At 42.7% G+C, this 23,248-nt stretch overlaps 1 protein-coding gene across 4 annotated transcripts in view; it reads left to right on the top strand.

Moving 5' to 3' along the window:
• The window catches only part of VRK2 (VRK serine/threonine kinase 2), a 39,160-nt gene that overhangs the window by 14,968 nt on the left and 944 nt on the right, over nucleotides 1-23,248 (top strand). For 2 of the 4 annotated variants that reach the window (XM_068186157.1, XM_068186156.1), the window contains 6 exons: nucleotides 5,622-5,754; nucleotides 14,964-15,084; nucleotides 16,862-16,920; nucleotides 18,079-18,263; nucleotides 21,211-21,384; nucleotides 21,678-21,884. In XM_068186157.1, coding sequence (XP_068042258.1) covers nucleotides 5,622-5,754; nucleotides 14,964-15,084; nucleotides 16,862-16,920; nucleotides 18,079-18,263; nucleotides 21,211-21,384; nucleotides 21,678-21,884 — 879 coding nt within the window. Of the gene's footprint in view, nucleotides 1-5,621; nucleotides 5,755-14,963; nucleotides 15,085-16,861; nucleotides 16,921-18,078; nucleotides 18,264-21,205; nucleotides 21,385-21,677; nucleotides 21,892-22,568; nucleotides 22,635-23,248 lie in introns of those variants that run through there. The other 2 variants (XM_068186159.1, XM_068186158.1) reach the window with 2 other exon arrangements.

The raw sequence follows: 23,248 nt of genomic DNA, 5'->3' as shown, positions 1-23,248 counted from the left end.
TTAGAGCCAAATTGATCTGCAACCATTAGCATAACTCAAATGACTTTTCTTTTGTCTTGGCTATTGTATATTTTTATGACCGCAAGAAATGCTGCTGTTTTTCACATTGCAATCACTTTGGAAGTGTCCACTTACGGTAATCATAAAATGTTAGGACATCGAGCTGACTTGGAATTGGACAGATTGCTGACAATTTTCTGATTTGTTTCATGTGTTATTTGTATGAAGATTGTGCTGTACTTGTAACTTGCTTTAATGATAGTAAATTCATTGACAGATTAAAAATAAGGAACTTGTGAGTTACTGGAAAGAGGTTTTAGCCTTTATTTTCCAGGGTTTATTAAATAAAAGAAATCAGCAGATGCTCCAGTTTGAGTATCTCCTAACTCAACATGTACAAAGTGTACGTCAGTGCTGGGAGGTTTGCTGTAGAATTTTGTTTCACCAAAATTTCTTTTCCACTGAAATTATTCTATAAAACATTTAAAAAAGTTCCCATTCTAGTTCAGAGGTGCTAATGGGAAGAATTTCTAATATTTGCTTGCATTTCTATAGTATGAATTAAACTTTCATTCCTCTATGTGTGAAGTGTTTGTGCCACCTTTCTCGCTCTGCCAACACAGTGAATAACTCAATTGCCTTGGTCTTAGTTGTTTTTTTTAAATTATTTAAAAGGAAAAATGATCAACCTAATCTTATAAATAGGGAGTGAGAGCATCTAGTCTGTGGCAAACTTCAACTCAGGAATACAAGCCCACGGGCTTCCATAGCTCCAGTGGGAGCTGGCATAATAAAACTGCCTGACTAACGATTTCTGTTGTGAGGTTTTTCAAGAGTTTAATGCCAGTATGTTTTTTCTCTTTAGGGTCTAGGATTTTAAGAGAAAATATATTGTAGGTGTTCTAGAATTAAAGAAACTTGTTTTTAAAAGAAGCCAAAAACTCATCTCTTACAAATAATATTTATCTCTATTCAAAATGTAATTCCATATTCTGTTTTGGTAAAGAGAGATAAATTTCTGTTCAAAAAAGCAGGTGTACCTTTATAGTAAACTTTATCTTTCTTTGCAACTGCAGAAAGTCATTGACAAATTTGCATGTGAGAATACACATCAACAGTTACTAAATGACAGGAAATATGCAATTTTCCTGTGTTAGACTTCCTGCTGCTAGTCTCTCTCTCTTCTGTAAATTAACCTGGTGAATTTGCACCATAGCCAATAAATAAGAGTCCCCTTTCTCAAAGGGCATGTGAAATCCATACTGCTATCCCCTACTTTCTGTGGCATGGCAGAGAAACAAATAAAGGAAAGGTGCTGTCACTGTGTGACCTCCAAATGATGGTTAGAAATGGGGAGAGGCTCCCAGTGAGTGACCTCAAAGAGCTGCAGATGTGCTCAGCAGGAGGCAGCGAGGCCATTCCCTGAGTTGCAGGTCACAGGATCAATTCTGCAGTCAATGGTTCTGAGCACGGACTTGCACAGGGACTGCCAAAGCAGCAGTGATGGACTGAGGGGAGTGCACAGCCCATGAATCTCACAGAGGCCTCAAAGGAAACTTGAAGTCATCAGACCTATAAATTACAGGTGAAGCACAGTCTCAGTGCTGTGGAGAGTTAGAGATAATTTGTTGCGTGGTCCCAACTGTTTGTATGATAAAGCAGAACAAGCAGCATTGATAGAGACTCTGAAAGAAATTTAAATCCATTCATCTCATTTAAATGGTGATACTATTAAGAGGGACAAGTGGCCACCAGACAAGAGCTTAAAATCTGCATTTTAAATAAATAAGGTTTGGGAGAGCACCTCTTGCAATCACTTTGTAGTGTTTTTCCCCCGTGGATTTTATGGACAGATGTATTGTAAGCTTAAGTCTGTTTGGGTTTAAAAGCTGTGAATTTTAAATGCATGTGCACCGAAGTCCTGATTTTAAGTGTTTCTTGGACAAGACAGTTACATTATAGAACTCTGACTTGATTATCAGAGATAGAAGGATACAAAATTGTTTCAGAACATGCAGAAATCATGCACTGATCTTTTGGGAAAAAGTTGCATGAAAGCAATTCTGACTTCAAGCTGTTTTTCATCGTGAGGTGAATCATGGTGATTCCTGCTTTTTAGCCCACTGGGACAGACTTGCTAAAGTGCAGGTGAATTGAGAAAAATTCAAATCTTCTCTGTTCTCCTTGAGGGCGGAGATGCCCTGTGCCCCTTCCCCTGTCTCTGTTGGTAACCAAAATGGAGCTCTGCCTTTACCCTTTTTGTAGTCCAGTGCCAGACTGAACCTGACAGCACTCTGGCCATTAGCAACCAATCTGCCTCTTATTAGTAGGTATCTACTTAATTATTTACAGGCATGATGTAAACCTAGGAATGGAAATACACAGAGAAAATCACTGTACTTCATCCTTCCAGCAATAAATCTCCTGCCCTTCAAGATAAAGGGAATACCATGAGAATCCAAAGGACCTGGCCAATAAGTACCCAGCTCAGTGCAATTAAATATCATCACATGTCCAAGTTGTAAGAATTGTGTGTGTTTAGCAGATATTTAGCACTTCAGACACCAAGCACTGTGAGGGAGTCATGCACAGAAAGAGGAGAGAATGGCTGAAACTCTGTCTGGCTGCTTGTGCTCACAAATAGTTATTTGTGCCTGTGATAACTCACTTGACCAAGATGGGCATGTTTACGTGTGCATGAAATTAAAGGTGAAGACTTTTAGAAATGTGGCTCGTGGTTTGTAACAAAAATATTAATAATAGACCATGCTAAGGACTGCAGAGCCTGGTGCAGACTGGGCTATGTAACGAAGAGAAACCTGAACAAAAACAAGAGTTAAAATAAGTGAGTGGGAAGGAGTGTACAGTGTACCACAGCTAAACTCAGCTGTTCTGGCCTTATGTCCCTGCTACACCTTCATCATCCATGGTACCTTTTCTCATTCCAGTGTCCTGTTTGTCTTGATTGCTCTGCTCTGTTTTGGTTTTTTTTTTTTTTTTTTTTTTTCTTATTTGGTTTTTTGTTCCCAAAAAAAGCATGCAGATAAAAATATTTATGGTATTGAAACATCTACTAAAACTGCCTTAATTTTTCTCAGTATATTTCTTTAATACTCGTCTGCTTTTCCCCTTCCCCATACCCTTAAAAAATGCACAACAACTATAAACTTTAAATGAGCTACCTCTACCATGTTCTGAGCAAATTTGGAAGGGCATGCAGTATTACATTATCAAAAAGTGACAACTAGCTATAAAGAACTATATATCTTTTTAATGATGAAAGGGTTATAATGAGAATTGATGAAATGAAATTAATGGTAATTTAAAATAACACAGTCATTCTGATAATGGTTGTGGCAAGGTTGTAACAGTGCCTTGCTGGTTTTGTACAAGCTGAAGGGGATTGATTTTTGCTGGTGGCCAAGAGGCTTTTCCTTGAGAGACTGCCATGTTTATGGAAAAAATCTGATACGAAAATTATGGAAGTGATAAATGGCCCAGCTAGAAACAAGCTGAACTGGTAACTCATGGCCAACTTTTGAGGAGAGCTGCTGTGATCAGATGTCAGGATGACCCTGCATGTGAGTGTCTTTAAGAAGCAGTTGCTTCTTTATTTCCAGGTCTTTCCATCTTCAGTCAGTGCAGGATAACTTAAAGTTCCTTCTCATTTCTAGGGGATTTTCAGTGTAATTTGAAAACTTCTCTGGTGATACAGCTACTGAAGATATTTTATGCAAATCCATTGGTTAAAAATGTACTGCAATATGGAGCCGTGTTAAAACTAAAAAAAAGTACATAATTACTGTGAGTGGGGGGTGGGGGGTTTAAGTTTGACTAGCAAATATTTGTGGCTGCTTTCTGGGTGGCCTGTTGTTGGTATAGTTGAAAGATCACGAAGGCTGGGCTGTCATATGAGAGTCTCTATCATGTAAGCAGGCATGCCCAGCCCAAGCCAGAGAGCTGCCAGAGGTGCTGTGGGTGTATTTTCTTTCCTAACAGTTGAAATCTTATTTTAATGTAAGGCATAGCCTTAATTTTTACAGGTATTTTATCTTCTGTCTATGTGAGAAACCTGTAGTCAAGCAGAATGCAAAGCAATCCGCTGAGTCTGGGAAGAATGCACCTGCTAGGTTCCTCTCTCCTTCCCAGCCCACAAAGGATGCTGAAGACTCACAGAACTTGGTTTTTAGGGTAGTTTGAGTGCGTTCTCTGACTGTGGGCTCAGTTAGGGCAGCACCAGAGCATCAGGAATACACCAGAGAATGGATGCAGGAGAAAATCAAATCAGTCAGCCCAACCAAGCTGGATGCCCTGTCCCAGATTTTGTAGCCATCCATGTGTCTGGTCTTTAATCTTATATCCCAGTTTGGCTGGGCTGTCAGGTGAGAAACATCATCAATAATCTTAAAAGCCACCCCCCTGCAGGAAGTGAGCACTGCAGCCCGGCTTACACGCTCCAGATAAGCTCAGATCCTGCAGCAGAAACAGTAAAACCAAGAGACCAGCAATCCCAGGATTTGAAGCTGCCTGGAGCACAAACAGGAATCAGTAGTTCAACAGAATGTGCTACAAAGAAATGCGTTAAGTTTTCTTGAGGCATTTTGTTTGTTTTTGCCTTTACCAGGACTGACATAATTAAATAGCAAGTGAGTGCCAGGAAAGTTTATTTTAGACTTTTTTAGGATAAACTGTTTTGTAGCTAAAGAGGAAACTAAACTAAGATTCAAATAGGATGTTTTTCTTTAAAATATAATAAGATTTAGTAGAAGTAATCCATGCCTTAGATGATTTTCAGCTTTTGCCCCCGAAATCTGTGGATGGAATGGTGAATGTGTCACTATTGCAGTACACACAATTTGGGCCCAATTTTTTTTTCTCTTACATTGATTTAACTCCATGTATTTGCTTCAGAGTAACTGAGAGACCACAGTTTGGTTCTGTGTCTTTTTAAAACACGTTCTAAATTCAGGAATGGTTTACTGGGATGGCTTTCTGGATTGAGGAGGGCTGGTTTGCTTTGCTTTGTTTTAGCCTACACTTTCAATATGTAGGAAGTTAGTGACAGTGGCATTCCAGAGGGTAGGATTACAGTTGGGCCAGTGCCCAGCAGCCTTGTGGCCATGGGCCCTGGGGCACTGGAGCTCCATTTCTAGTCCAGCTGGGGGAAGCTGCTGCCTCTTCCTCTGGCTTTGAAGGTGCACAGTAGAGTTGAATTTGAAGAGTCTCAGCTGCTGGAAAATCCAAATGGGGAAGTGAGTGTGCCTGCTTAAGTCTGGGGAGGAAGGGGTCCCATAAGCAACGTGAGGCTGCATAAAAGGCATATTGCAGTTTATGATGTCTGGATGCCCACCTGGAGAGCAGAGAGCTCAGGAACAAAATGAAATGACTGAAATCCTGCTCGACTCTGAAATAAGATAAGAGTATAGTAGTGGAAGGATTTAAATGGGGAGGGCAGCTGTTATAGCCCCCAGTTGTACATATTTTATCCTGAGGCACCATTTGGTTTAATAAAATTTAGATCTAAGGCTGTCCTTAACCTATCAGTTTCTTAAGACTTAATTATAAAGGTTATACTTTCAAAGGACAAAAACATTATTCATTTGTCTGTTCATGTCTTCCAGGTTTATCTTGCAGATTATGGACTTTGCTACAGATATTGTCCCAATGGGAACCACAAACAGTATCAGGAAAATCCTAGGAAGGGCCATAATGGGACAATAGAGTTTACCAGCATAGATGCCCACAAGGGAGTAGGTAGGTTTCTTTTTTTTTTATTTCAGATGAGTGATTATAGAATGAGTAATCAGGCTGTGAGTGCTGCTGTACACAGGAGAAGCAGTGTTGGGGATTGCTCAGCCCCTCGTGTGGTGACCTCCTCGTGTGCCTGGGAATGCTTCCCCAGGGCTGGGGGAAGGGCAGCAGGAGGAGCCCTGAGAGGCTCTGCACACACAGCACTGGAGCAGCCCTGGACAGCCCTGAGAAGAGCTCAACATCAAACTTAATTGGTTTATGTTGGGAGGACTGGTCTGTGCTTGCTGTACCCTGCAGAGGCAGGATTTGCTAATGCTGCATTGTCAAGGAAAAGGGTTTGGAGTCTGCACTGTCCTTTAGGGAGAGCTGTGTCTGATGTCACCATCTGTGTTATGGGAGGGTATTTCAAGATGACATTCCTTCTGCAAGGAGAAAAACCTTTTCTGAAGCCATAAAGTGTTAACTTTTTGAAATCTTTTTCCAGTAGCCTTTCATATATCTTACTTATTTAAACTCACTTTGATGGTATTGGAAACACATTTGCAGGTAAATTACATACATAGTCCTTTTATTGGATATTGATTGTACTGCCTTGCATTCCAAGGCAGACTTAATTCAACAATTCCCTAATTAGTTAAAGTCATAACCTATGTCTTGTATTCATTTACCATTAATTAAACCTTAGCTGTTTATTACGCTGCAGTCCAAATCCAATAGCAGACCCACAGAGCCATGGAAAAGGGACTGGGAGGTCAATATTGAAAATATATGGTGTAAGGTCCCACTGATGGCTGCATTGTTCACAATCAATATGGTCAATGCAACACAACTTTCTTAGTTGCTATGTCAGCAAGACAAAAAGTCAATTCTAATGTTATGCTAGTGAAAAAAATGGTGATTATTGAAAAACTTTGACTCTTGCTACAGAAGAGTGTTTTTGTTAAGTTTTCTTTCCCCTTTCCCCTCCTTCGCCCCTAAGATCATCTCAAGCAGGAGGGATGGTTTGCTGCTGCCAGCTTGGTGAGCATCACTGTCACGAGTGATAACTGCAGGAATTTGTGCTTGTTAATAGCTGCTGAACTGTTACCTTAAACTAATACTTTCTAACGAGTTTTAGTTGGCACAAACAACTGTATATTATTGCTTTTTCTATTAAAAGGACCATTGACCATGTAATGTAGAGGGTCTTGATAATTTGCTGGAGCTGTTAAAACCTGCAGTCGTTTAACTCTGGTCATTAGGAAAAATGAAATAAGACTGGCAAGTATTTCCTGCTAAGGCAACTGCACCATTTCACCTGCTAGAAAATATTCTGTGGTGAGGAGACCATCTGTTTTGGACTCTTCTGGCCTTTCCAAGCATGCAGGCTGTTTTCTGGGGAGCTGACTCTGCCTGCTTTGCCTGGTAGTGTGAGTGGTGTGGCTGTGCCCCGGTATTTAATGTGGATGCTCTTTGAAGGGTAGGTGGAAGCTGGAATATTTGGGATTTGGCTGTTGGATGGTTATAGCAGCCAGTTTGGTAGTGTTTGTGGATGGGTATGTGATAACAGGACAGATAATTCCTTTTATTTGAAAGTGCGGGGAAATTTTACAGTCTTGTGTGACAAAAGGTGTGCAGAGGAAGCGTGAAGTAAGTTTTGCAATCTGTGTCTTAAGATAACCTCCTCAAAGAGCTAAAGTCATGATGGAATTGGTTAAAATCAGAGGACTCCACAAAACAAAATATTCAGAAAGATAGTTTGAGGGAGCTTACCCCCCCTCCCTCCCTTACACTTGAAAAGTGTTTCCTTGATAGCTGCAAATAGGAATTCCACAGATTTTTCTGGTGCTCCTGCTAGAAGAGACTGCAGAACATGATATGGCATCTGGTATGTTGCAGAGCATCCAAAGTCTTCACATGGAGTGCCAGCTCTGACCTTGTGATTTGTCTGGGACAGAGTTAACTTTCATCCCAGTAGCTGGTGCAGTGCTGTGGTTGGATTTAGGATGAGAATGACGTTGGTGGCACAGGGATGCTTTAGTTGTTGCTGAGCAGTGCTTACCTTCAGTCAAGGACTGATGAGTTCCCCATGCTCTGGCAGTGAGGAGCTGTGAGGGAGCATGGCCAGGAGAGCTGACCTGGCCAGAGGGATATTCCATACCCTGGGACAACAGGGGCAGGGGATAAACTGGGGGGGTTGGCCGGGAGGGGCTGAGCAGCTCTGTTGTGCATCACTTCTCTGTCAGGGGGTTTGTTCCTTTCTTTGCCTTTCTTTTCATTATTATAATTTTTTAAATTTTAGTTCAAGTATTAAATTGTTGTTATCTCAACCCATGGATGTTAACCTTCTTCCCTGATTTTCCTTCCTGTTCCCTCCAGGGAAAGATAGGGGGTGAATGGCTATGTGGTACTTTAATTGGTGGCTGGGGTTAAACCATGACAAGCAGCCTGAATCCATTAAGATCAAACTGCCAGACTTTCCCTACTTGCAACAGAGCTCTCAACATCCCAGGGAAAATCTGCATCTGCAGCGACTTCTGTTGGAGATTGCATGGGTTCAGCTGGCTGAACACAGCAATGGGTTTCCCTGCTCTCTTGGTGTGAGGATGAGAGGCACTGAGATGTCTTAGGATGCTGAAAGACTTCCAGCAGCTGGGGCAAAGGGCTTCTTTGCTCAGCAATCTCCTGGATTCCCTACTTATGGTGCAGTCTTGGCACAGTCTCCTGTACAAAGTGAGGTGGGGTGTTCTGAAAAGTCTTTAAAGACTGTTGGCGAACGGAAAGTGCAGAGACAGCCTTCATTCTGGTGTCACCCAGCCTTTCAGAGTGCAGTGCTTTGTTATCTCAATGCTCCAAGAATATAATTCTGATTTTTAAATGTTATTTTATATAAATGAGATCCTTTCCAGAGGGCATTTCCTGCGTTTGTGTAGCAACATAAGTATCTCAGTTCCCCTGAACAGCATCAGTGGCTGTGCTAAGCCAGACAAATGAGAACATTTTGACTTGTTCATGAAGCAGCTACTGAGTATATGCAGTGATTTGAGGGACATGCTGAAGCTTTAACAAAATTAGGAATTTGTAGCTTTCAAAAGTGCCTCTTGGCAGTGCTTGGAGCTGATACCCTCCTTGCACAGAGCCAGTCAAATGCATTCCCTTCCCAGTAATTTAAGTCAATGCCAGAGTTTCCGTGGTTGAATGGAGAGTTTAACCCAGCTGTGTGCTGGGTTATTCCCCGGGATCTCTGTGGAGCTCACCAGGTGTAGAGTTGTGCAGTCCACTGAGATCCAGAAAGGTTCCTACCAGTGGCCACTGCAGGGAAGCACTTTGGGTGGGATTGTTCTGTGTTCTGACAGCCTCTGGTGAGGCCAAGTGGGATGGATGTGCTGTTCCCATGGCAGCTGCATCCTTGAGCTGTGTTTGGAGTTCTCCTGGAAACAAGTAGGGCCCAGCCTGGCCTTTGCCACAGGATCCAACCTGCGCCATCGGCATTCCTGGATTCGTGGCAGGATCCCATCCCAAGCAGAGTGTGGGTATTTGAAATTGAAACCCTTTTTATTCTGATTTCTCGGGGCACAACTGCATCGTTGGTTTTAGTGTCACATTGTAGTGTACTCACTGTATTCATTTTTAAAGACCAGCCTGTATAAACAGTATTGCAGTTTGGTTTGTGGATTGATAATTAAGGAGAATTATATCTGTACTCAGTGTACATTTAAAAAGTTGTTACATAGTTAGTGTTAAAAAGTAATATTTGGATCAATGCCTTCTATGGATTTTTGTAGATTTTCTCCTCACTGAGGCATGCAGTCAATACCTAATTTCTCTGGAGATTTACTGCACTTAACATATTGAGGTTCTTTTAAATACTCCAGTCCTGTGCGTTGAGTGTGTAAGCCCAGTTTTAATTTGCTATCATTGATGAACATAAGAGTATGAAGTATCTATGCTGAATTCCCTCCAGCATATATTTGTGTTTGCCATCGATTCCGAGCTGAGTCCTCTCCCTTCTCCCAGCATTTCACAGGAACTCTGAGCGGTGTTGCCATCTCTTGCATCAGTAGAGACCCCACTGAAGTCTGTGCAGGACTGACCTCTACATCTGCAGCTGTAAAAGCTGCTTCCCACAGGAGTGGGGGCTTTGGACAGGCTTCTCTGTGCCACTCACACGGGATTATGTGCTCCTTGAGCTCCATCAGAGCCCTGGGACACTGGGTTTGTCCAGGGCAGTGCCAGCCTTGGGCTGATGGCAGGGAAAGCCCTGCAGCCCTTGTGCTGGTTTTTGCTCACTGCTCAGTCAGAGCTGTTCAGTGGTATTAAAAACACAGCTCAGTGCTGGGCCATTTTTCCTGTTTTGCTGACTAAAATATGTGCAGGGTTCATTTTGTGAGGAAGGATGTGCAGGAATATAAACACCTATGCCTGGAAACAAGTTCTTTGGGAGCCTGCTTCCAGAGAACAGAGCTCTGAGTGGCTCTGGATCAAGAGGTTGATTTGGCATCTGTCCATGCATAGTTAGGATTCAGAGGGAGCCTGCAGGATATTTTTTTCTCTTTTTTTGTTGGCCAAATGAATTATTGATCTACTGCAGTTTGATATGTGTTTCCCAAAGACTGTGTACACGACAAACTGTAAATCCTAAATAATAAAAGGAAAATATAACCAGTCTGACAAAAAATGGGTGGAACTTTGCAGTGGGAAATAAATAAAAAGATGGTTTAGTTCCTGAGAGTTGGATTAGAAATGTGTGCCCAGCAGAGGAGGGAGCAGGAGGTGGTTTTAAGTGAATGAAGAATCACTAGCAAGGAAAAGATTGGATAGGCTTCTACAGTCACCTCTGGAAGCTGCCAGGAATGTTCAGAAGCAGCGAAAATAAGAAGAGAAGCATTTACAACTCTGACACATCTGAGGACTGTGCCTGGGAAAGGGCTGTTTAATTTTGGCTGTTGTTCTCTACACCAGGAATGCAGAAAGGTAGTGAATCTCAGCTGCTTGCCCACCCCTACTTGTCAGGCCCTTACCTTTGTGATTCTTTTTTTCTGCCACACAGATGTGAAAGAAGAGTTAAAATTCCTGTCCCCACTCTCCTGCCACATGTTGTCCTTACTGCAAGCTTGGAACCTTTTTCTTCTGACCAGGTACCGGCATCTCCTGCCAGCACCATTTTATCTCCCACCCAGATCTCGTGGTGACGTTCTCTTGCGCCTTCCAACCTTCCCACGACATGAACTTCTCCCCATCAGAGCAGAACCCCAACCCTGTTTATTTCAGCACATCCCACTCCACCAGTCCTGATGATCCCCTCCTGGCAGCTGTGCTGTGTGTTCCATGCCTGGTCATCCCATCAAGTGTGTATCTGTAGGATCCCAGTTTGGGAGAGAGAGCGTGGCTGGCACAAGAAGTGTCCCTGTCTGCCATGTCACAGCCTGGGTTCTCTGGAAGAGCTGTACTCCAGCTGTGATGGTGTCATGGATTTTTCTTTCCAGCAATCCATGGTGGTGGTTATTGTCAGGAAGTACTTGAGCAATGTGCCAAGCAGGGCTGGGCATGAGGACAGCAGAGGTGGTTCCCAGCTGGCTTTTGCCCTGTCTGAGGCTGGATAACTCTGTGGAATGGGCTCCAAGCACTAAAATGTATCATTAATTTAACGTATTTCTCTAACCTCTTCTGTGGAGCCACCCACTATTCCACTGGTCATCATCCTGCTGCAGGGAGCTCCTCCGACTGACCAGGACCTGGGGGAAGGAATACTTCATTATCTGCTTTTTTGGGGTTTGTTTTTTCATTTCTCCTACCCCTAGTAGAGGCACTGATTTTTGTCAAGTCTTTTATTTGTCTGATTTTCAATCATCTCAGCCTTGAGTTAAGTTATATCACACAGTGATGATACATTTTTGTGATAATTGTATTTCACCATGATCACGTTAACCCTCCTTTCTTTTATGGGCTTTTGCATTGCTGGCTGTGGTGTGAGTTCTCTTTGCTTGTGAGTTCCCACAAATGTGTGTCCTGTAATGCCAGTGAGAACTGAAAGTGCCACTGTACATCCCTGCAATATGAGCAACCAAAATGATCGTGTTTATGAGCGGCTTCTAATCCAAAAAATCACTAACAGTGCTAATTTAAAATAAGAAAATATTTCATCTGTCACTTGTTAGATCTTTACAAAAGGCTGGAGAAAATCAGCTAAACAGAGGCCACAGAGAAACCTCCCATTTTTACTTCTGTTGCAGAGGAGTTCCTGGGAGCAGTGGAGTTTTGAGAGCATATTGTGGCTGTTGTGATATCCCCGAATCTATTTGGAAATAATAATCTGAATATAAATTAGAGTGGAGATAGCTGCCAAATTCAGTGTACAGAGATACATCATCTATTTTCTTCCACGGTGAATTGCTTCAGTTATTTTGAGTTATTGGACCCTGTGCCTCTGTGTTGAGTATGTTTGTAGTATATTTAAAACTCTGATTTCATTGATGTGGTTGTGAGTTCATCAACTTCAGTGGAGTTGTTCCTGATTTATCTTGGCAGGACTGAGAACAGAATCAGGCCTTAAATCTCCAAATTAAAAAATTAAACTTTAAAGACATTGTGAAATAAAATACCACCAATATGTTCCCATTAAATACTACTTCATATGAGACTAAAATAATAGTAAAAAAATCCTGTGAGTAGAAAAGCAGAAATCAAACATCTATTAAAAAAAGAAACACCAGCAAGTTTTTTAGCAGAGAAGAAAGAATTTAATTTAAATAAGTACTGGTTGGAGTGTACACTCTTGTAACTGTGACAAGTTATCAAGCAGAATTGTTTTATTTTCACCTGGCTGTCATATTTAAAGTGAAGGCAGATTGATTTCTCTCCATTGATGATTTATCAAGAATTCCTGTAATCTTCAATTGTGTGAGCAGATTTATTTTTGCAAGTAAACATATCATTGAAATTTATCTATTAGTGCTCGATTTGACATGAAAATCTAATCATTCCATTGTCCATAGATAATACTAACTTGTTAAAGATTAATCAATTACTTTTTAACAAGAATCTAAATGATTTAAAAGGTTGAGGGATTTAGCTTATATGGAGCAGAGGGAAATAAGCAAGTACAGCCAAAGGATCAAATGCTGACATTTTCCAGTGGTTCTACAAAAACCCCATGTAAGTGTCTGTATTTAGCAGGACTTGTGGTGGCCTGGGAGATGAAGGCATAGGGTAGTTACTGTCTCCTGTGGAACATTTTCTGTTGCTGCTGGGTAGAGGTGCTTTAGCTCCGTGGACCTTTTTGTTGTCCCTGTGCCTGCTGTGGCTTTGGGCAGGTGTCAGCCAAGGCTTTTGCTTTGTCCCAGGAGCTGCAGGTGAGAGGGAATGTCATTAGTCATGGCCAAACTGTGAAGAAACTTCAATCTCTGGGACTGTTTTGTCAGAAAATGACTTTTCTTGGGGTATCTGAAATCTGATTGGTTAGCCATTATTTATCAGTGAATCCCAATGAACACATCAGTGAATCCCCCCTGTGGAAAAAAGCTGTCCGTTGGAATTCTGACTAATTTCCTCAAAAGGCCACTTTCTGTAGCCTCTCTCACACAAACAGGTGCCAGAAAGGCATTGTGAAAATTAGAGGATCTGCAGTCAAAAATACTGGCTTATATGGATCGAATCTGGAATTGCCATAATGGAAAAAAGAGTTGTGAACATGTGTGTGTGAATGGAATTGTTCCACAGTTACTGGGAGATTTATGGCCAGAGAAATCACTACAGAGCAGCAAGTGGTAGAGATTGTGTTTTTATTTTAATATGGGAGCCAAGTCTTGCATTAGGACGTTGCTGAATCCAGGGCAGGAAATAAACGACGCCCAAGGGACAGCGCAGCGGTGTTGGATCCAGGGGCCTTTAATAATCCCGAGCCTAAGAGCAGTTAAGATAGGGAATGTATAAAAACCAATCTGCTGCTTTTACAGTAATGTGTGTACAGGAACGAGGGACAGTTATGATGTGTTGGCACCGTGGCTTTTAGCAGATGACTTCTTAAATTAAAAGATAAGTTCACTGAGTGACTTTCTGGAATTTATTTAATGAAGGCCCATAAAATATGATATCTGTTTACAGCTGGATTAACAGCACACCGCTCAGCTACTGGTCTTTACACTGGATAAAAAGTGCCAAACAAGTCTGAACTCTTCTTTCCTTCTTGGAAAGCACAAATTCATTTTGGAAAAGCATAAATTTTACTTCTACATCTGTCTGTCTTTAATCACGACAAGCAGTTTCTGGTTTTGTAGATTCCATGTGGTTTTGATGTGCAAACTGTAGGCTGCAAGTCAAAGAAATCCTGCAGCGCTCCTGCTTGTTCAGTTTTAGCAAGTTTGGTTTCCTCTGGGTAGCAGCAAGCACTAGCAGTTCTGCTGATATTGTACTTTTCCCCTCCCTCTTTCTCTAGGAAAAGCCAATCTATAGATTTAACTCCAGTTTTTCTGTGTAGATGATGCTCAGGGATGGGGTTAATTTTTGATTTAATTTTGGCTCCTGTATTTGTGTCTGCCTGGGGTGTGCAGAGAGTAAGTTTTTCCTGAAATAACTTCCTTTTTGGAAGCAGCAGTGGGAAGTTCACCCAGGACTTTGCTAAACAGCGAGTGCATTTAGGTTGTGCAGAGTTCTGCAGGCACTGCTGGAGCCGGGAGCAGGCTCTGGCAAGTCAGTGCACACTAGATGGCACTTTTGTCCCAGCATCCAAGTTCAAACGGCTCCACGGGAGAACAGGAAAGGCCATCAGTGTTTAGTCTGCTCTCACAGAGTCCCTGCATGACCAATGTGGACCCCATGGACTTCCTGGAACATGTGTTAGCAATTTAGCAGCAGACATTTATTTCTTTGTTTTACTGCTTGGCTCTTTGAGAAAGTGTTGGTACTCAGTTATGGGCTGTCTGGATCATGTCAGAGGCCATGGGGATCAAGTCCATGTGACAGGCCAGACTGAGGAAGGATGGAGTTGGAGGAGGTAAGGAAGCTGACCCTCACTTGAGCAGGAACAAGTCACTGCCTGTCTGTGGCCTGTGGCCAAATGCCGGGGCGGTTCAGGTCTAATACAGCTGAACAAACAAAACACTTTGCCCATTTGGCTTCTCCATATTTCATCAGCACCAGTTCAATCAAAGTCTTTTCTATTTCCTAAGAAGAGGTTCCTATTCTTAATTGTATTTTTTTTTCCTCTTTTCCCCTCCCCCTTTCCCACATTTTAGCCCCATCCAGACGAGGTGACCTTGAAATCCTTGGCTACTGCATGCTGCACTGGTTGTGTGGGAAGCTGCCCTGGGAACAGAACCTCAAGGATCCTGTAGCTGTCCAGAGGGCAAAAACAAAGTAAGGACAAACCCCCCAACACATGGGCACACCAGCCTGGAGCCCTGCAGCATCCTCACTGCTTCCCAGCTCTGGGAAAAACAGCTTTCCATGCTGTAGAACAGCACCTTAGGAGAAAGCTAAAACAATTTTCCTTAATTAAGAGAGATGTTGGAAACAGTTAAAATGGGAACTTTATGTGCATGTCTACCTTCCTTTGCATGTTTATGTCTGTGCTGCTGTGAGGAGAGGATGGATTCCAGTGCACAGTACACAGGCATTTTGTCTGCTGTGTATTTTTCCAATACTCTTTTTTTTTTCCAAGAAATCATTTGTAAATTAGCACGGGCCTTAGTGCACATACAGAAGGTTGTTGTGTGGTTCCATTAAACTTCACGAGCGCTTTGTAGAGACCGTAGTACAAACATCTCTTGGAGGTTTTTCCACATGTGCACTCAATTTATTTAACTTTCTATATGATACTGTTTTTCAGATGTTTTTCTGTAGGCTTTTAATGTTACATAAGCCTACTGCCATTACAAACAATTAAATACCAAAACACTAAGGAACTTGGTGAAAATCTTTCCTTTTTCCCAGCATGACTTGGAGCCTACAGGAGCAACAGTGCATCAGTGTTTTCTTCCTCTGCCCTCCCAGCTGGGAGTGGAGGGAGTTAACTGCATGTGGTACCTGTAGCAGGCTCCACAGCAGAACTGTAACATCGCAATAGCAGGAGGCAGCAAACTTTTAAGTAGGGCAGGTCACACCAGAGGTACCCTCTCGGGCTGGCCAATCCCCAAAATCAACGCGGGGCAGCGGCTCCCGGCACAGGGAAGGGCGGCTGCAGCCTGCACGTGGGCCAGGCGCAGCGGGGGATCTTAACACCCTCTGCTGTGTTTAATATTTCTCCTTTAGAAGTTCTGATCATTACACAGCCCGCCTGCAAGGTAACACTTATACAATTCAATGAGAAATCAATTTAATCAATCAAGCTGCTCCACTGCTTCTTCCCTTTCCATTAACTCTTGGATGGCTCACGTTTCCAGGATGCTGGGCAAAAGGAGGCTTCAAGGAAATGCACAGAAAATTACACAGCTTCCACTTACAGAACTATCTTCTTACTCTAATGAATTGCATTCCTGGAATTATGTATCTTGCCCAGGTTATCCTTCTTATCTGTCTTAATTTTCAGATTTCTCTGGGTGCTGGACTGCCCAAGATGAGGGCTGGTGGTATCCTGTTTTTAGGAATTGATGCTGAGCTTCTTTGCTGTTCCTGTTTCTGGATGGACAGGAATTACACCTGTGGCCCTACTGTTTATGAAGTGTGTGGGACTTTAGGTGATGTGACCTCCCTGTCCCCTTGTGGCCCTGCCATACCTGGGTTAACTTTGGCAGCCACGTGCTCCATGGCAGAGGGGGCCTGATACTAAATGGTGAGAAGGCAGGGCAGAGCTGCTGCTTAAATTCCAAAATAGAAATGGGAATCATCAATCTGAAATCAGAACAAGCTCAAAGGGCTTTTGTTTTTCCTTCTAGAAAGCTTAAAATATGTGCAAAGAAAAGCTTAAAGTGCCATTTTAAGTGTCAGCCTGGTCTTGGTGAAACCATTTGTGTGCAAAGAGTTAAAAATGGAGCTGGTGAGGGAAGATCTCGGTTCAAAAGCAGTCCTGTGAATTATTAGCTATCCTGGAGGTCCACTCCCTTTGGAGCTGAGACTTGCTGTCTTCCTAAATCCCAAATGAGGAATCACCTGCTCCAAAAGCGCATTAAACTGTTGCACTCTGGTGTTGTTTCAGACTTATGGATGAGCTCCCAGATTCAGTGCTGAGGTGGGATTCTCCTGGAAGCAGCTGCAGTAAGTGTACTTGCACCTGTACCCTATGGCTCTTCAGCCTCTTCCTAAACACAGTTCAATGTCTGACTCTGGGGGAGAGCAGAAGAGAAGGAAAGTAACACAAATTGAACAAAGTCTTTGAAAAAAAAGAATCTTGCTCAGTCTGTGCTGTATCCCATGAAGTGACATAAGGGATCTTGGCCATATGTAATCCAAGGTGTTGGGAAGCAGTGACTGTCTTGGAAAAAGAAGTAGCTGTTAGCATGGAAATAGTAAGCAACTGTCTACCAAAGGTTTATTGCTCAGTGCTCAGAGTTTGAAAAAGAAAATGGATCCACAGTTTGTCTTGTCTTGTTTCTTCCTTCCCTGAAATGCAAAAGTAACCCAGGGAAAACACCAAAGGTCAGTATCTATTTTTGATTTATTCCCTTATTTTCCTAGCACTTTTCTATTGGAATTACTGGAATGCAGTGTGTATTAGGTGAAATTTATTCATGATGTGTATACATATTTAATAAATCTTTCCTGCTGGGATTTGACCAGATGCTAATATCTGGTGTAGCACTCCAGTTTTAGGATACACTTGGGTCTTCAACTGAAAGAAAAGTTTGAACCCCCCATATGTTTTCCCTACTAGCATTATTCCTGCCCATTCAGTGGTTTCCCTGTTTTTTGAACCACTTGATGGAAAAATGTTGCTGCTGTTGGACTGTTTTGGGATGCAATCAGAAAAACAATAGTAGTATTTGAAGTAAAAAAAAAAAAGTTATATTTTTCCAAAGCTTTCCCAGTATAGTATCTATGCAGATTAAAATAATACTGTCCAGAGTAATTAATATTTAAAGGGATATTGTGATCTATCAAAGACTTTCGACTTTTACACAGAACTATCAATACCTGTTCATAAAATGTTTTAATTTTTATCTTTGGATAGCTGTCAGTGCTGTGGGAATTAGTGCATGAACATAACGAGATGGAGCACTTCAAGTCTGGCTTGTTTATCCAAGTCTGTCTTTTCCTTTTCTCTTCCCAAAAAGACAAGACATTGTCAGTTCTTTGTTTTGAGTGTGCCTTCAGCTGAAATTGTGTTGTCTCATTTGGCATCCATGTTGGAATGAGATCCTTTCTGAACTTCGGGGGTTGCACTCAGTGAAATTCACACTCAAATCTGTTCTACAGGTGAAATAGCCAAGTTTCTGGCCTCTGTTTCTGGCTTAGCTTATGCCGAGAAGCCCAAGTATCAGGTGCTGAAGAAAATCCTGCTGGATGGCCTGGAGTCAAGCGGGATGCGCTACGACGGCCCTCTGGAATTTTCCGTGGCAGCAGCATGTGCACGGAATCACCTTGCTGCTAAGGCATCCAGAGTGAGTGAGACAGCTCTGGGAGCATTTCTGACAGCTCCTGCCTCTTGCCTTCCCTCTTGGAGAGGAGGAAAGAGTTAAAGCTCTCAAAATGAGACTGACACAGCAGTTCTTCTGCCTTAAATACACCATGTTTGTTAATTCCTGTTTCCCCTGGCTTTGCTAAAAAAGTGGAATGTCAACCCTCAAGGAGGAAGAACTGCCATGAGTCCTTTTGACCCACAGGCTCTCACTTCAAAGCAGTAGGTCTGTGGAGAATGATTTACTTTCAGGATAATGGGGAAGTCAAGGACTTTGTTCACTAACATCTTGAAGACAGGCCTGAATGCCAGGTTTTTCCTTCGTCCCAGATTAAAAGCAAAGTTACCTTTATTAGTGACAGCATTTAATTCATTTTCTTGCTTTCATGCTGTTCTTTGTCATTTGCCTTTATCCTCCTGCAGTCCCAGTGTGGAGATGTTCCTGTGGCTTTAGCTGTGCTGTTGGTGTGCACTGGCACAGGATTTTCCAAGTGACACAGCTCTCCTGTGCTATTTTCCTGCAGTGCTCTAAAGCCCGGCTTCCCTAAGCAGAGAGGGAGGTAATTAGCAGTTTTGCTGGGAAATGTCAGTCCCGTTGTTCCTGTGGAAGTGCTCGTATGCGGGGCTCTGGGCGTGTGCAATAAGGCAGTGTCAGGGTCCCATCCATTTTTAATATTCCTGGTGAACTTTGGACCATCACAAGTGTACGTGAGCCAAGAATGCAGGATGCAAACTAATGTGACTGATAGGCTGCGAGATGAATGGTGATTCAAGTATCAGTGCACAGATGGTTCTGATTTGCTGAGTTTTGTAGCTGCTGCAACTGAAGACATAAAATATCCTTCTAGTAATAAATTAGCTCTTTGGAAGCAAAACCTTGGCACCAGAGCTTTACAACCTTCAATTAGTAGGGAAAGAAGTATTTGAATGACTGTGGTATTGACATCTGTAGGCCTGCATAGTAATCATTCCTAATAGAAGAGAATATCTGTTTGAGGGGGTTTTGCATGGCTAATTAACCACCAGTGAGAATATGTAATTTTTTCATGATCTCCTGATTGTCACCTTTCTCTCATGATACAATTAGATTTTATTGTAGCAAGTGCCTCACAAACCAATTGTCAGCACTATTTACGTATTGTGGAAGGCAGAACAAAAGTTCATGTTTAATGAAAAAGTACTGGGTTTTGATCTTGGTAATTACAGATACTTAGTTTAGCACTTTTATTGACTTTTCTGGATTTAACCCCCTTTTTTTTTTTTTTAATTTTAACAAAACCAAAAGCTGTTTTGTTGACTGGACTTGTGTGGCTGTGCTGGTGACTGCTGTGCCCTCACTCATTTGAGAAGTTCTTTTAAGTTTGCACTGTTTTGTGAACTGACCCGGAGCATCAGGTAGCTGTTAACTGATCTCCAGCTGATCCTGCTGGATCTCTGTTTCACAGGAGTCTTTGATTTCTCAGAGTCAGACACTAAATAGTAAATCTATTTCCTTCTTAAGCCTAGTCAAAGACTTGACAGTCTGTAGCAAAAAAGATGATCCCAACCTTGCAGGCTGCAGGAGCTGCTGCAGCACTGGATATTTGCAGGTCACACCCCCTGGAAAATCCCTGGCTGAGGAGTGCATGGTTATCACCATTCCTGTGCTGCAGGATTCAATGGGATTGGGTTTGAGGGCCAGGAACAGGATCAGGGGGAATGCCTGGGTGTTACTAAATCTTGGTACCTGTCAGCGCTTTCTCAGGGAAATCTGTAATGCCGAGTGTCTCACTTCTTGGAGCAGTGAGAACAGCAGGATCACCTGTGTATTACTGCAGCCTGTTCCTTCAGCAGTTCAGCTGCTGACACGAGCCAGTTTCCTCTAAGCACTCACTGCAAAACAGCTGCAGAAAGGCAATTTTAGGGTTATTCAAAGGATTTAAGGAGTACTTAAATACAAGTAGAGAGGGCAGGTAACTGAACTCTCTTGAAATTTAGTGCTATTTTCAGAAAATGCAATGTTTCAGTGGCCTGGTGCACTTGGTGCTGTAGCCCTGACAGTGCTGGGTGACAGGCAGGCTCTTCCCAAAGCATCTCTTTGTGTCACTGCCTGGAGTGATCCTAGGCCTGACTCTTTTCATCTCAGCATTCCCTTTCCCTCTCTCCTTTTCTTCACCAAACACTTCTCCCATTGAAGGGACAACCTTGGAACAGTGGGAGCCACTGCAAACAAGCCACTGTCTCCTCACTTGTTGCTTGTGAGCAGGATCTGACTCCAGCTGATTAGTCTAATTCCTCCTGTACCACTTTGGTACACAGGAAAGGAGGAGATTTGGGGTTAATTCCCTTCTGAAGAGCCGTGAACACCTGTAACAGAGGCTCCTGTAGCATCAGCTCCGTGATGATGAGAAGAGGATTGCATGGATTTTAGGATATTGCTCCCTGTATAGAATCTGAATCTAATCTTGAGGTGGCATAAGAAGTGTAGCAGTGGCTATATCCTTATTCTTGATTCCAATTGCACACCAAAAATAGGCGATAAAATATTATTTGCATTAATTCCCATATTTGTTTATGACATTTTTTGGCTCTGGATAAATATTTTCAGCTTTTCCCCCTACAGTGAAAGTGCTGATGTTGGGGAAAAAGGAAAGTGGGGTGAAAGTGGGTGGACAGCCAGGTCACTGCTTGCTTGATCTTGTAGAAATCAGACTAAAAAATACCTGCATTAATACCAAGCTATAATTTCATTAGTATGAAATATGGTCATTTTTAGATGTAAACCCACTTATTTGCACTTCTGGAGCTTTAAGTGAAAACGGTTTTGCTCTAAGTCCTGTTTGGAAAGTGATGCAGTTGTTTAAGATGTGTATATAAGGTGAAGATCATTCTTTTTCTGTGTGAGATCTGGAATTCTTTTCACTGTACAAAATGCTTACTGTGCACCCCAGGTTCGCCTCCCAAAGCCTCCACCAAAACCAGCTCAGCAGAAGGGAAAAAAGCCAGAAGGTGAAGAACCTGCCTGTCAAAACAAAGTGTGTGTGGGGGTGACAGGCACACAGCTACTGGGAGAAGGAAAGCCAAGTACACGGAACAAGAGGCGTCCCCAGGCAGAGCTGCAGCAGGTGAGGATTTGGGCACAGCAGCAGCACCCAGCTCCCCCTGTTTATTAGCTCCATGTCCGTCCCGTGGGGTGGGTGAGGAGAAACAGGGCTGGAAAAGAGCCAAGGGCTCTGTCACAAACTCTAGGAGCTGGCAGATGCTTGCTAGCTTCCAGTATTCCAAAGAGGAAACCTGAGTCTCTGGTAGCCCAGGGCATAAGTGCCAGGAGGGCAGTGCCTTACCTGCCCCAAACCTGGCATCTCCAAGTGCTGGATCAGGACCTGGGCTAACTCTGAACTTACTGAATTCCTTTCAGCACACAGAGTTACTGTCTGCACCTCAGTGGGCTGCCTTGCCGAGGCCTTCCTTAAATTCAGTGCAGCAGAAGGAAGACATGGGGCACGAGGACCACTCCAGCTGCCTGAGCAGGCCCCACACCCGGGGAACATGCCAGCAGTTCCACATGGAAGAGAGGCCACTTAGATTTTACACTACATGTCAGGAGCCTGAGCACCCAAAAAAGGTGAGGAGTTTGGTGTTACCATAGAACAGTCACAGTGCCTTGAGAAGGAAAGATCAGCTTTTCTAAAAAGAAACGTTCCAAATACCCCTTGAAGGCTCAGCTACATGTATGCAAACTCTGTTTGCCTTGAACACTAAAGGTTTGTGGGTAATCACCTGTGTGCACTATTGGCCAGCTACCACTGCAGTTTGTGCAGCTGCAGAGCAAAGCCCTGCACGTGGACACGGATTGTTATTTCCCAGCTCTTCTATCTCCCTTTGTGGACTCTATTATTTGCTTGGTAAAAGCTTTGTTCGTAGTTTCTTTCTCTGTGTAGTGTAAAACTTCATAGCGCTTATTACTTAAGTCCTCAAATTCTGAGTTTTACATCAGAGGATTTTAGCAGTAAACAAACTCACCTTGAATATTATTATCAATTTAGTGCATAAAAGGGCTGAATGAGTAGTTTCAGTCTTACTCTTCAACCATACAGGAAAAAAATGGATCAGTTTTAGTACAAATAATACAGCACCACATCCATCTCAGTGATCGCCCTGTGCTCCTGTTTTCTGGAGCTCTGGTGTATTTTAGTGAGTGGATTCCACCCTGGTTTTCTTTCATATAAACAAATAACTTGGTTAAATGAGCACAAAAATGCAACTTTAAAGGTAGCTTTATGATTAATCCAAAATTCTTTGCTTCAAGCAGTCTGATCTGGAGACTCCGGTACAAGCTCAGAGAGGGAAGCAGCAAAAGCACAGCTGTACCTGAGAGCACCAGGCAGGACAGTGGTGAGCAGAACCATCCTGGGAGATGTTTTGGCTGCCAGCAGGGGAGATGGAGTCTGACAAGTCAAACACAACTTTGGAATAGGAAAATATTCCAGTGTTACTTCCTAGTCCTCAAATGTAAAGTTTTTGCAGAAAAGGGACCAATCACTGGGCTGGTGGTTAGATTATATTTGTGTTTGGATTTAGTTTTTCTAATGGAAAAGCTGCTATTCCAATAGGATTAAACATGCTGTTTCTATGTAGAACCATTCTGTGGTACTCACTGAATATTCTGCATAATAGGGGAGACTTTAAGTGGGTGTCAGATAACATTTAAGCCATTCAAATGAGAAAGCGGAGAAGGAAAAAAAGGCAGTATTCTCTTAGCTTAATTTTGCAAAATTCCTCTCACGTAATTCAGGAGTTTGGTAATGGAAAGCTCTGTAGGAAGCCAAAGCTGTACCTGGCACTAAGGGACAGTTGAAAAGAGTCAAGTCTTGGCTAAGTGAGAAGTGGGATTGTGGTGTTTGGGGATCCCTTTCAGAGGTGGAGGCTGGCCAAGGACAGCATTGCTGCTGGAGATGTAGAACTGCCCTGGCACCCCTGGCCAGCCAG

The sequence above is a fragment of the Anomalospiza imberbis genome, chromosome 3 (assembly GCF_031753505.1).
Source record: "Anomalospiza imberbis isolate Cuckoo-Finch-1a 21T00152 chromosome 3, ASM3175350v1, whole genome shotgun sequence".
Lineage (NCBI taxonomy): Eukaryota > Metazoa > Chordata > Aves > Passeriformes > Viduidae > Anomalospiza > Anomalospiza imberbis.
This window is presented reverse-complemented; position numbering and strand designations above follow the sequence as displayed.